General features: G+C 37.7%; 1 protein-coding gene across 4 annotated transcripts in view; it reads right to left on the bottom strand.

The window, feature by feature from the left end:
• CDK15 (cyclin dependent kinase 15) overlaps positions 1-9,871 on the bottom strand; it is a 76,985-nt gene extending 67,114 nt beyond the window's left edge. For 2 of the 4 annotated variants that reach the window (XM_026492164.4, XM_044381272.3), the window contains exons 1-4: positions 9,602-9,864; positions 8,731-8,880; positions 8,421-8,518; positions 1,762-1,841 (exon numbers count right to left, since the gene is read on the bottom strand). In XM_026492164.4, the coding sequence (XP_026347949.1) occupies positions 1,762-1,841; positions 8,421-8,518; positions 8,731-8,880; positions 9,602-9,730 (457 nt within the window). In that variant the 5' untranslated portion in view covers positions 9,731-9,864. Of the gene's footprint in view, positions 1-1,761; positions 1,842-8,420; positions 8,519-8,730; positions 8,881-9,601 lie in introns of all 4 variants that reach the window. The other 2 variants (XM_057304057.1, XM_026492165.4) reach the window with 2 other exon arrangements.
• Between the last annotated feature and the right edge of the window lie 3,681 nt (positions 9,872-13,552).

The raw sequence follows: 13,552 nt of genomic DNA, 5'->3' as shown, positions 1-13,552 counted from the left end.
AAAAATTTTTCATTGTTAAGTCAAATGTCAACCTGAAAAACTTGGCTGTGGGCAAAATCTGAGCGAGGCAGGCCTGAAGTAATAGGCAAACTTGAACGCACAAAGGCAACACCATGGAAATGCAGTGAAGCTGGGCCAGAGACTCTCCCATTATAGTGGTGACCTGGGGATTTCTATTATGTTCAGAAATACTATTCAACCTATCCACACATCTCTTTCTAAATCTGATCATACTTTCATGGGAACCACTAATAAGTACATTAGTAAATGCAGCTTCCATTATATTAAACACTTAAAACCTTGCTTTCCTCTAGAATGCACCTGATCCTACCAGGATGAATCCCCGCCTAACCTGACAGCCATTTGGCCCCTCTACTCAAATTCAAAATGACATATTTCCCAAGGGCTCTAAAAGACTTTTGAAAATGGCATCAAATTCAGTTATACACTCATTTTCTAAATGGCTTTTTCCACGCCTGTTTGCATAACCCATCCTTCCAAGCTCAGTTCCGAATCTACTGACTCCATCAGCCACACCAAGACTCACTGGTTCTCATCGTAGTTTCTGTCTTGTTTTCTTTTCTAACCTCCATTATAACACTTGTAACTTGAATCATCCACTCTGTTAAAACTGAAAATGATACAGAGCAAAGATCAGAGCGTTTTCTTCTCATCCTTCACAAGGCCTAGCATTATGCTGTACATAGACTATGCGTTCCATAAAGAGGGGAAGATAAAGTAGTTAAAAGGGGAGACAATAAAAGGGAAGAGTCGTTTCTGGTTTTTTCCTAAAATGGATAGCAGTCCTATCATCATTTTATTTTAAATGGCTCATATAAAAGGTTAATAAATTGTATTTTTAATGATTTATTTTCACTATATTGCCTTCTTGATTTTTTTTTAAAAACACGGAGCTTGAATGAACGACCCTGAGATTAAGACCCGAGCTGAAATTAAGAGTCAGATGCTTAACTGACTGAGCCACCCAGGTGCCCCCTTCTTGATTTTTATATTATAGATTATTAGTTATCCTGATAGTGAATGAGACATCACTAAAGGAAAGGAAAAGAATGGAATAGTAATAGCCAGTATTTGTTGACCTCTGGAAATGTGATAAGTGCTTTAGATACGTATTCTTATAACAACTCAATAAAAGTGGTTCTATTATCCTCTTTCTGCAACAAATGTGGCTAAAACGGATAAGCTAATCTATCCATGGTCACACCATAGTAATTGGTAGATTTAGGATTCAAACCCAAGTCCCTCTGACACCAGATGCCTCACCTACTTGCTGTACTGCCCAGGGTACAGAGAACATACAGGGACAACACTAAAAATTCATGCCTTCCCAAAGAGTTTCTCAAATGCTGTCTAAACAACTTACGATTTTCAGGTAAATTACTAACAGAGAATTTGTGTGGTTGTATTATTTTTTCTCTTTTATATGGATCTGTCCAGGGTTCTATAGATATAGTCTTAGCACTTTAGCATGGGACCAAACACACAGAGGGTATTTAGTGAATACACATTGAGTCCACGGTCTTGGGCAACTAATAGAATAGTTTTGAATCTTAATTTCCTCAAGAATAAATAATACAATGATAGTTTCAATATACTCCGAAAACCATTATGAAGAATACAGTTGCAATTATAATATTACTTCTAGAAATATTAAAAGCTAGATGCTGAATGGAGAGACTCAATGGATTTTTTTTTTTTTACCAAGTCGAGAACTTGTAAAACAGATCTCTTGTTTCTTACCTTCCCGAATAGCTGTAAATGGGACTCCTTCCTCTGCATTCATGCTGATGACTTTTAGAGCCACTAGTTGTCCATTTATCCTAGAAGAGTTGGGGTTGGGGTCGGGGGGGAAGGGCACACATTCATTGCAATGGTTCACAGCAGTTCATAGCAGCAGTTTATACTAAGGACAGTGTAACAAAAGTCGCTTTTCCTTCCAAATACATTCCAGCATATGAATCCACAATGTTCTCAAAATAAACAGTTTTAAAAAGTCATATGTATGTATACCAATATATATATATTTTTCTTTTTACCAAAGTGATAGAGACTCATTATAGAAACTTTGGAGAATATAGAAAAGCACAGAGCCCTACCCTTCCCCCCACCAAATCCATCCTCGTAATATTTCGATGTATCTTGTTCCCTTCATTTCCCTTTGTGCACTTTAAGCCATCCTTATTTTCCATCTGATTGTTGTAGTGACCTCCTAACAGCTTCCCTACTTGTATGTCTGTACCCCTAGTTTCTACTCTCAACAGACTAGCCCAGGACATCGTTTCGAAGGGAAAGTCAGAACAAATCACTTCTCTGCTCACAGCCCATGTTATCTTCACATTTCACTCTGAATAAAAGCCAAATTCTTAGAACCATCTCCTGGGTGCCCCTGATATCTGCCCGGCCCCACCATTACTTCTCTCTCTTAATCTCCTCCTGCTCTCCCCTTATTCATCCTTTTGGTCACCAATGTAAGTGAAGCCCTAGAGAACCAAGATTTTCATACAAGGGTAAATATATTATTTTTTAAGATTTTATTTATTTATTTGAGAGAGAGCAAGAGAGAGCACAAAAGGAGAGGGAGAAGCAGACTGCCCACCGAGCAGGGAGCCCGATGCGGGGCGGGAACCCAGGACGCTGGAATCATGACCTAAGCCAAAGGCAGCCGTTTAATGGCTGAGCCACCCAGGCGCCCTTAAATATATTATTTTTAATACAGTGGGATTCATATCATATTATTAGTAACCTGCTTTTCCTCCATCTAATTTTTCTTCTATTCATTCTTGTACTGTATGATATTTAATAATGAGATGATAATTCATCATATAAATATACCTCAGTGTGTTTATGCTTAGCTGCTTCCAAATGCTTTTAAATTGTTTCTTTGGGCCATTATAAAAATACAGTCACTGTCCTGTTTGTCGCTCAGTCTCTTCACACAGCCCCTATTCTTTTCTTAGGGTCGAGTCGGAATTGGTAGGGTAGGCTGTGCACAAGTTTTTATTGTTTTGAATGCATGTTCCCAAATTATGCCACAGAGTGATCACACCACTGACTGGTCATGAGAGTGGCCATTCCAGCACTTTCTTGCCAACACTGGGCAGGCTTTTTGTTTTCTTTTTTTTTTTCTTTCATTTTTTAGAGCAGTTTTAGATTTACAGAAAAATTGAGAAGATCGTACAGAAAGTTCTCATATACCCCTCATCCAGTTTCTCCTACTGTTAATATATTAGTATGATACATTTGTTATAATTAATGAACCAATATGGGCACATTATTATTAACTAAAGATTATAGTTTATTAAGAGTTCTTTAGTTTTTTGCAGTAAAATTGTATTTTTTATTGTGGGTTGCCCTGTACGTTGGTAAAATTTGGAGGTAGTGCAACATGATGATACACAGGAATAGCCATAAAAGTAGCAGACCCAGGAATTTTTCCCAATAAACTTATTTAATAATGATTTTTAAAATTCCAAATGCATGTAAGATATTCTCTACTATGTTATAATAGAACACAATAGAAATAGCTGAAATGTCCAACATTAGAGCAATTTAAAAATGTGTGGTACATCAATATGATAGAATACTTTGAATTCATGACAATAGCATAAGTCAGGAAACATGTAAAAAGTAGAAAATATTCATGATAAAATGAACAATGGAATACAAAATAGCAAGCATACCACGTTTGTGACTTTAAATAATTTGTGTACATATGCAATTGCTGTGCTAGAGTGATGGAGTATAGAGGATTTTTAAGTTTTAAGAATTTATTTGCTATTACATATTCCTTTTTTCCTTTTCTACAGCATTTATAAGTTTGTTATGGTTTTCCAATTTGATTTCAAAACGCTTTCTTTTATCTCCTTTAAAGTATCAATTTATCTACCTTAATCTTTTTTTGAAATTGAGATATAATTGACATACAGCATTTGGAGGTTAAAGGTGTACAATGTGTTGCTTTACATCTATATATTGCAGTATGATTATCAGGATTTCTTTAGTTTTTACCTAATGTCCTTTCTCTGTTTTAGGATCCCATCTAAGATACCACATTACATATAGTTGTCATGTCTCTTTAGGCTCCTCTTGGCTGTGACAGACTCCCAGACCTTCCTTGTTTTTGATGACCTTGACAGTTTTGAGGAGTACTGGTAAAGAATTTTGTAGGATACCTCTTTATTTGAATATTTCTGATGTTTCTCTTCTGATGAGATGGGGGTTATGGTTTTTGAGAAGGTAAAGTGCCATTTTCATCACATCAGATTAAGGGCACATACTATCATCAGAGTTTATGACTTTTGATATTGGCCTTAACCACCAGCTGAGGTCGTGTCTGTCAGACTTCTTCACTGTGGTTACTCCTCCCAACTCCCTTTCCACAGTGTACTTTTGGAAGAATGTCACTAAGAGTAACCCACACTTAAGGTCTGGGGGACATATGCTCCACCTCCTTCCAGGTGGGTTATTTACATAAATTATTTGAAATTCTTCTGCACAGGAAATTTCTTTCTTCTCTCCCATTTATTAATTTACTGAGCCATTTATTCGTAGCAGTGTAGACTCATAGATATTTATTTTACACTTTGGGTTATAATCCAATATTAGTTTATTTTGTTGCTCAAATTTTTCCAGCTTTATCCTTTGGGAGTCCTTTCAATTGGCTCCTGTGTCCCTTTGACGTAGCCCCATAAATATGGGGGTTGTTTTGGGGGGTCATACTTCTGTCTTCATTTTTCTTTTTGCCTATTTAACTTGCCTAAAAAGGATTATCACATTTTAATTTATATTTTTTAACTAATTGTGGACCTGAATTTTCTTAAGTTTATTGGTCTTTTCTGTTCTTTTGTGATTTGCCTATTTGCCAACCTTTTTATTGAAATATTTTGCATATACTTTTCACCTATTTATTTTGTCTACTTTAACATGTCTTTAAAAATTTTTTTTTAAAGATTTTATTTATTTATTCAACATAGATAGAGACAGCCAGCGAGAGAGGGAACACAAGCAGGGGGAGTGGGAGAGGAAGAAGCAGGCTCATAGCAGAAGAGCCTGATGTGGGGCTCCATCCCAGATCGCCGGGATCACGCCCTGAGCCGAAGGAAGACGCTTAACCGCTATGCCACCCAGGCACCCCTAAAATTTTGAACTTTAAAAGTCTTATGAAGTCCAGTATTTTCCAAAATGTTTTACTCAGAGCATACCTCTGTGACATTCTCCCACCCCACAAAACGGTTTTTTGATCAAATATGTTTAGAAAATGCTTTATACTTTAAAATTTTTCTTAATCTTTCTTAGATAGTCATGGTATACATTAACATTTCAAAGATGCTGAGAGCAGTTGTAATAAAGAATCACATTTTTAGTTTTGTTTTAGTGTTCCCTGCAATGATTTGACAACAGCAAGTGTTTCAGTGAAACATTTCATAAGGTCTCTCAGAACTAGGGCTCCCTAGAACATACATGGCCAGATGGGGCACCACGGACACTTCCAATCTTCTCTTTAAGGGTTCTGACTTCAGTATTATGTATAGACAGATCTTTCCAGCCCAAAGATTGCATAGAATTCCTTTACCTATTCTTCTAGTTCTTATCTTTTCTTTTTCATTAAGCTCTTTATTTATTTTTTTTAAAGATTTTATTTATTTATTTGACAGAGATAGAGACAGCCAGCGAGGGAGGGAACACAAGCAGGGGGAGTGGGAGAGGAAGAAGCAGGCTCATACCGGAGGAGCCTGATGCGGGACTCGATCCCATAACGCCGGGATCACGCCCTGAGCCGAAGGCAGACGCTTAACCGCTGTGCCACCCAGGCGCCCCTGATCTGTCTTTTCTTATACTACTCTATATACACTATTTCTATACTACACCATAGCATTTCAACATACTTATAATATATTAATACTTGAAATTAAAGAATCATTGACATCTTTGCACTATTTGATTTTCTCACCCAAATATTCTGTACTTATGATGGTCTCTGGAATAATACACAAGACTTTATACACCTGATCTGTATACAGCTGCAACTGCAGCTCTTCCCTGTCCTCACCTCGTTCGACTCTCCCCTGCAATGTCCTGCCTATTCCTGCCTCAGGGATTTGTTACTTGCTATTCCCTCCTCATGAGGCTCTGTTCCATTGTTCATGTACACGGCTTGTGCCTCACCTTTGTCAGAGTCTGTGTTCAAGGGTTCCTTTCTCATCCCGCTATTTAAAAGAGTCACCTACCACCGCACTCTGGCACTCCTATCCCACTTTGATGTTTTATTTTTTTTTCAAAGCACTTTTCACTTTTTACAGACTCAGTCTTTCGTCAATTTGTTTATTGCCTGACTAGTATGTACACGCCATAAGAGTAGAGAATTTTGTCTCCTCTGTTCCCCAATGACTCTTTATTGGCCGAAATAGTGCCTGGCACATAATAGGTGCTTAATAAATATTAGTAGAATGAATGAATGCCTGTCTGGCTCTTTCTCAGGTCTTTATGTCCCTTAGTAAACCCTTGCCCATTTTTTGATACTAATGATTTTTGTTGTTGATATTGTAAGAGTAACTTCCCTTACTATATTTTCTATTAAAAGGATATTGCTAATACATAAGACTACTTTTGATAAGTGTATTTTGATTTTGTAATTGATCACCTTACTGTTCTTACTGCTTCTGTTGGTTTCTTAGATGATTCCTTGGTTTTTTTAGGTAGACAATTCTATAATCCACAAAAACGATATTCAGTCCTTTTTTTTGTCATTACATTGGCTAGAATATTTATGATAATCTTTAACAATAAAGGATAATGAGCATTCTCACCCTGAGCATTCTCACCCTATCTCTAACTTAATGGGGATGTCTCTAGTATTTAACAAAAAAGGTATGTGGGTTGATGATTTGAAATATTCTATATCATAATGAGGAATTTTCATTTTATTTCTATTTTGTTCAGAGTTTTAAAAACTAGTAAGTGATGTTGAATTTATTTGGCATCTATCTTTTTGATATTTTAAAACTTCTTTTTAAATGATGAATTTTAAAATGATGAACTTATTTTTAAATGATAAATTTTAAAATGATAATAAGTAGGTTTTTTCCTAAGTGAGAATATAGGGTATATATTATTCTGTAACTTGCTTTTGTCTTTCAAAATATTGGACATCTTTTCATATTGACGTCTACCTCTTCCTTTAGATGGCTGCACACTGCTTCACTGCGTGGTGATTATTTAGCCCGTCCTCTATTAACGAGGTGACCAGGTTTTTACTTTTTCTATTATAAATCTTGCTGCAATGAATATACTTGTATATATATATCTCTATGCACTTAAACAAGTATTTCTTTTTTTTTTAAGATTTTATTTATTTATTTATTTATTTATTTGAGAGAGAGAGAGAGAGCACAGAGGGAGAGTTGCGGGGGGGGGGGGCAGACTCCCCGCTGAGCAGAGAGCCCAGTGCAGCCAGTTGATCCCAGGACCCTGAGATCACGACCTGAGCCCAAGGCGACTGAGCCACCCAGGAGCCCCTAAACAAGTATTTCTAACGTATTTTTTATCCTATTACTCAGGTGAGTCCCTTGAAGGAAATTTCTTATATTCTTAGTTACTAAGATAGTCTGTGGAATTCAATTAAATAATATATTTAAAATGATATTTCCCTAAAATCCTGTTTCAACATGTAAAAATAATAACATGATTACTAGGATAAATAATAGTCTTGCCGTATTTATACTACATTTTTAAATGATTTTTAAATCATTGAGCCATTATTTTTCTCCACTAGAGTAACATAAACTAAAGAAATCAGACCTCTGACTTCCCCGCCTTGATTAAAAAGCAATGAAATTCATGGATCTTTCACATATCTTTAATAAACTTTGTTAGCCAAAACGGGCACTTGGCTTCTGGATCAGCATTATTTTTATTCTCCAGCCATTTTGTGTATTTTGCAAGTGTACAAACCCCAGGACTAATCATTTTTTGCATATATCATACTTTGTAGAAACCAACTTCAGTTTCTTCTAGAAAGGTAAAGCAAAAAGGAAGGAGCAAACTCGAGGTTGCCATTGCAAACCTCTGTCATCATGTTTTAGGGAGAAATATGAAAAACCCTTTAGAGACTGCACTTGTGAACAGCAATACTTGTTTCTTGGGTCCATAGTAGAAAGATTCTACTTCGAATTGAATAAAAGAGAGGAAAAGCTGATAAACATCTCAGTGGGTCGATTTTAATTAGGGCAAGAGAAGTTTGTTTTTCTTGCAAGTCTCTTTAAGTCATCGTGTCTCTCCCTGTTGACTATGGTCTTGCACCAGTTCTGAACTTCTGCCCTGTGTCCCCTTGGCTCTATAATTTCTAATCAGAAGGGTGGGATCCTCATCTAGAGAGTCTCTCCCAGCTATGAGTCACTCACCTGCTAATCCCCTTGTAAACTGTAGCGTAAGAACCTTCACCCAGCTTCTCCAAGTTCAAGTAAGATGAGGCTGCCCCAAAAGGGAGGCTCTTCCTCTGCTTGAGCGGAATGGGGAGGGGTGAGAGGTGGGAGAGAAAGAAAGAACACTTCTTTTTTTTAAGGTTGACTTTTTTTTTCCCCCCAGAGAAATTAGACAGCATTGCCAGAGCATACTTGGGAAGGCCCCCTCCGTAACTACCCTGGGAGGGAGGGCCAACCTCCCTAGACAAGCACATATTGAATTCTTCACCCACATCAGCTGTTCACTCACCCACTGAAAACCCTGCCTCACATCCTCTTCCTGAAAAGAATCACTGTTACTCCGTGGCCTTTTACTCTTGAACTTCCGGGCACGGACAGCCTGAAGTCCCCTGGGGTGAAATGAAGTCATGGAACATGATGCTTCTTTTAGGTCCGTCAGCTAGAGAAAAAGGAAAGTACAGGAATAAATGTATGCAAAGTCAAGACTCAGTGGCTGGCAGAAACTATTTTTTCTTCATTTGTCTGATTGTCACTCTTCAGATGTTTTCTAAGCCTCCTACACCCTGAAAAGCAAGTCCTTTCCTGAAAGCCAGATCCTTAAAAAAGACCATGATGATATCAACTGCAGAAACTCTACACTCTTTCTTCACTTAAAAATATGTCTTAAACACTTCAGTTAACCTAAATCTCTCTGATGGATGCTTTCCAATTTTTCTCTGTTTAACTCAGCCTTTTCTTTTTTCCCTCATGGCCTCTTAATTTATCTTTTTTGGGGAATGATTTTCTCGTATGTCATTGCTAATAACCATAAGCTAATCATCAAGGTTTGGAACTCATAGCATACCAATACTGCAGCTTGCTTTCTGCGGCTCAGCTCTGTAATTTAGTACTTCAGAGATTACAAGAGAATAACTGCTTTCTCAACTTTAGGTCAACTGAGTTTTGTGCAGCCCAACGCATACGAGTGTTTTCCCCTTTTGGTTTACAAGAACATCCACAAATTTGATAACAACAGCCATAAATTCTCTGTGACTTTAATAGGATTTCTCCTTTATTGGTTGAGACCTACCGCAGAAAAACCCGACCCTGTTTCAGAAAGGGAGTCTCTGAACTCCTTCGTTTATTAACAGAGGAAGGTGCTCCTCCTGGGAGACAAATACCTCGATCGCAGGCTCCGGCGTCTCGGGCACAGGCGCTGTTCTCTGGCAGCTCCGTGCCTCGCCTCCCTCCCAGCAGCGATGGCAGCTGCGTCCAGGCTGGAGAGTCTTTGAACACAGCTCTTGACCCATAATCTTCTAGGTTCAAGGAGAAAACCCGCACTTGAACCTCTCCCATCCGCCTCTTCTGTCCTCGTTCACTCCCTTTTTGCCAGAGGTCAGCAAGGCTGGAGCTTTCATATGACTCACATGAGGGCTCGGAGTGGAGCAGCCTCATGACTTCAGCAGTTTTTCCTGATCAGTGCAAGAAGCTACATCGGAAAGGTGGCCGCCTGCATTCTTCTGTGCACAACTGAAAACAGGACGGCTAATATCGGATGGAATCAATTTTGGCACAAAGTTCTTCTTCCAGACACAAGTTAGTGCTGTTACAGTACACGGCTTTGATGAATTTACATTGCTTATTCATATATGACCATGATATTTATTAGGCTTTCCTGGTGCTAAAGTGGACATATTGAGGAGTATTTTCTCCCTGCCTTTCATCTGAAAGCATTTTACTTCTCAGACTTTAAAATAAATTTGCAACCTAGCCAACTTTTAGTAGTCAAAGAAACCACAGAATCATAGAATAGGAAGATATCTTCATCTCTTTGCCTCCAAGCAACAGTGTGCAGTAGCTGATAGTCCCAGAGTGGTAGTCATTCATTCATTGATTCAAAAATGATCTAATGAGCACCTGTGTTGTTCTTACTATGCAGATAATCATGTTACCCAATGGTGGGGAGAGAGGAGTTTGCATGAAATATCTTCTTCTCTCCCTCTCTTCTTCCCACTCCCCCGTCCCTTCCTGCCACATAAATGTAATTAATGGTTACCATATTAATAGCATGACACATCAAGGAACTAGCTTGAGCTCCTTTGAGCTCAAAGACTTTTGAGCAGAACTTTTTCTCTCATACACTCCTAATATTATTGTCACTATAACGTACTAATCAGAGTGAGACAGAATATAGAATACACACACACACAATCAGTATCGTTAAGGGAAAAAATTAATCATGTCTATTACTACAACAATATTTATGTATGTTTGATATCTGAACCTCAAGTTTTAAAAAAACCCTTTCAGAAAATTTAATGATGAGCATGCATTGAAGTTTTATTTAAAAATTGCCATAAGAGAAGATATGTAAAACAGGCCAACTTAAAGATTCATTTAAATTAGAGCCTTTTAAAAAAAAGATTTTATTTATTTATTTATTTATTTGACTGAGAGAGTGAGAGCGCACAAGCAGGTGGAGCGGCAGAGGGAGAGGGAGAAGCAGATTCCCTGCTGAGCAGGGCTCCATGTCAGGACCCTGAGATCATGACCTAAGCCAAAGGCAGATGCTTAACCGACTGAGCCACCCAGGCACCCTAGATTAGAGACATTTAATTAAAAAAAAAAAATGACCAGGGGCACCTGGGTGGCTCAGTTGTTAAGTATCTGCCTTCAGCTTTGGGCGTGATCCCAGAGTCCTGGGATCAAGCCCCGCATCGGGTTCCCTGCTCTGCTGAGAGCCTGCTTCTTCCTCTCCCACTCCCCCTGCTTGTGTTCCCTCTCTTGCTGGCTGTCTCTCTCTCTGTCAAATAAATAAATAAAATCTTAAAAAAAAAAAAAAAGGTGACCGGTTAAACTAATGCAAAAAAAGTTATTTGGTTAAAGACTATTAAATCTTTGACCAACCATCAACAGAGAGTGAAAGGAGTTAATTCCCCAGAATACTTAATTCCATTAGAATTTATCATAGTTTGATTATAATACATTTTATGAGAAATGCTGATTTTTGCTTGAAAGGAGGTTGTGAATTGTTTCATACTCAGACCAAGTTTAAGACAGTTTTTCTTTATTACTCTCTAATTGTCATAAATTTTAGATTTTTTAAATGGCTAGCATTTTTATTTGCTAGGAGGTTATTCACCTAAGTCACGAATTGCTTAAAGAGAATAGCCTAATGCTTAAGGCTTAAAATACTATGTTTAAATACTAGATGGGCTACTCAGGGAAATTGTGAAATACCCTTCAGAATTTTCTTTTCTTTTTTTAAGATTAAAAAAAGTTTTTGTTTTATTTATTTGAGAGAGAGAGAGAGCATAAGCTGGGGAGAGGCAGAAAGAGAGGGAGAAGCAGATTCCCCACTAAGCAGGAAGCCTGATGTGGGGCTCAATCCCAGGACCCTGGGATCATGACCTGAGCCCAAGGTAGACACGTAACTGATTGAACCACCCAGGCATCCCCCCTTCAGAATTTTCAAAAATAAAATAAGTTATGGTCTTGTTTAAGGTCAAGGAAAAATATTAGATGTTTTCTTGAGATGTTTTCTAGTTCTCTGCCCAAAACAAGTTTTGTTATCAAATATTTCTGAGTAAGGAAAGATTTAGATGATTTCATTTTTTTTTCTGATGTAGAATTTAGTGATTCATCACTTACTACAACATGCAGTGCTCATCACAAGAAGTGGATTTCATTTGGAATTGTGAGTCAAACCCGGTTTATGCACCCCTCCAGGTTGGCTGGTACCTCAGCAGCCTGGTCAGCTTCATGGCTGGAGGAGCCCACTAGGCTGTCTTGAAGTGTAACCACTGTTACTGCTACCTCCCCATCACCAAAGAGCCCCCACACATTGAGTGACTGACAAGGAGAGACCCTCATGCCTGGCCACCAGCCTGCCAGGGCCAGGTAACACAATCAAGAAATGAGGAAGTCCTGCGGAGTGCATTCCACCATTATGATACCAACAATGGCTGTTGGGGAGGTGAGGACAGATCAGAAAAAAAAAAAAAAAGCTCTGTCAGCCAAAAGACCCCATGCACTTGCTCTCCCTCCCTCTCTGCTTTGCTTCCCTTTCCCCTGGCTTCTGCTTCCCTGGGATTGCACATGACTCCTCACCCTCAGAATTATGAAGTGTTAGCATGTAAGCTTTTGCTTCAGGCTCTGTTTCCAGGTTATCTGTGTTAAGACAGATCATAGCCATTTTTTAACTAGCAATAAAATTACAGGTTATAGACAATTTCAGACTAGATTCTTCCACCCTACATTTTTGGAGTCCTTTTTCCTTTCTCACTCAGCGGGTATTCAAACTACTATGTTTAGTTGAAAATTTACACTTTTTCCAATATTTGCATTCTGTCTAAATTTAGTCAGATTATTAGGAATTATGGTTTAATTATAACCGTCCTAGAACGTGCAGATTATCACAAGCATTCAACAGACAATATTGTAAGGAATAATGTAAAGTTTGTCAGATACATTAAAAATAAACATCTACACAATGAAGAATATGCAGCTATAAAAAAGAGCTCTATATAATGACAGGCAGTGATTGTCAAAATATATTGTTATGTGGAGAAAGCAGAATGCTTTTTTGTTTTTCTGTGTTACCTTTTGAGGAAAGAAATGAGAAATAAATTGTAGTCAGTAATTTTACTATTATTGTTACTATTACTTTGAAATTGTTATTGGTGTATTTTAGGATTAAACAAATAAATAATATATATAATAAAATAAATAATGATAATGTCATCAGAGCTAAACTTTTCAGCATAAGAAAAAATAGGTATAAATATAAAATCAAACAAATCAAGTAAAAATCATGTTATTTTTTTCTTTTTGAGTAATCTCTATACCCAGTGTGAAGCTTGAACTCACAACCCTGAGATTCAGAGTCACACGCTCTACTGATCAAGCTAACCAGGTACCCCAAAATCATGTTATCTAAAATTGTTTGGAAATATCGATATAAACTTATGATTTTTTTCCTGAAAAAAAAAAAAAGCTCTGTCAGCCAAAAGACCTAGAAACAATGATGACTCAATAGTAATGAGCAACCCTAGTACTCAGTTTGTGATCTCTAAATATCATTTTCCATTAAAAAGAACCAAGCATCCATGGAGAAATGGTGGCTGGATATC

Source organism: Ursus arctos, unplaced genomic scaffold (assembly GCF_023065955.2).
Source record: "Ursus arctos isolate Adak ecotype North America unplaced genomic scaffold, UrsArc2.0 scaffold_1, whole genome shotgun sequence".
Taxonomy (NCBI): Eukaryota; Metazoa; Chordata; class Mammalia; order Carnivora; family Ursidae; genus Ursus; species Ursus arctos.
The sequence above is the reverse complement of the archived record's forward strand: the minus strand, read 5'-3'. Positions and strand labels throughout refer to the sequence as shown.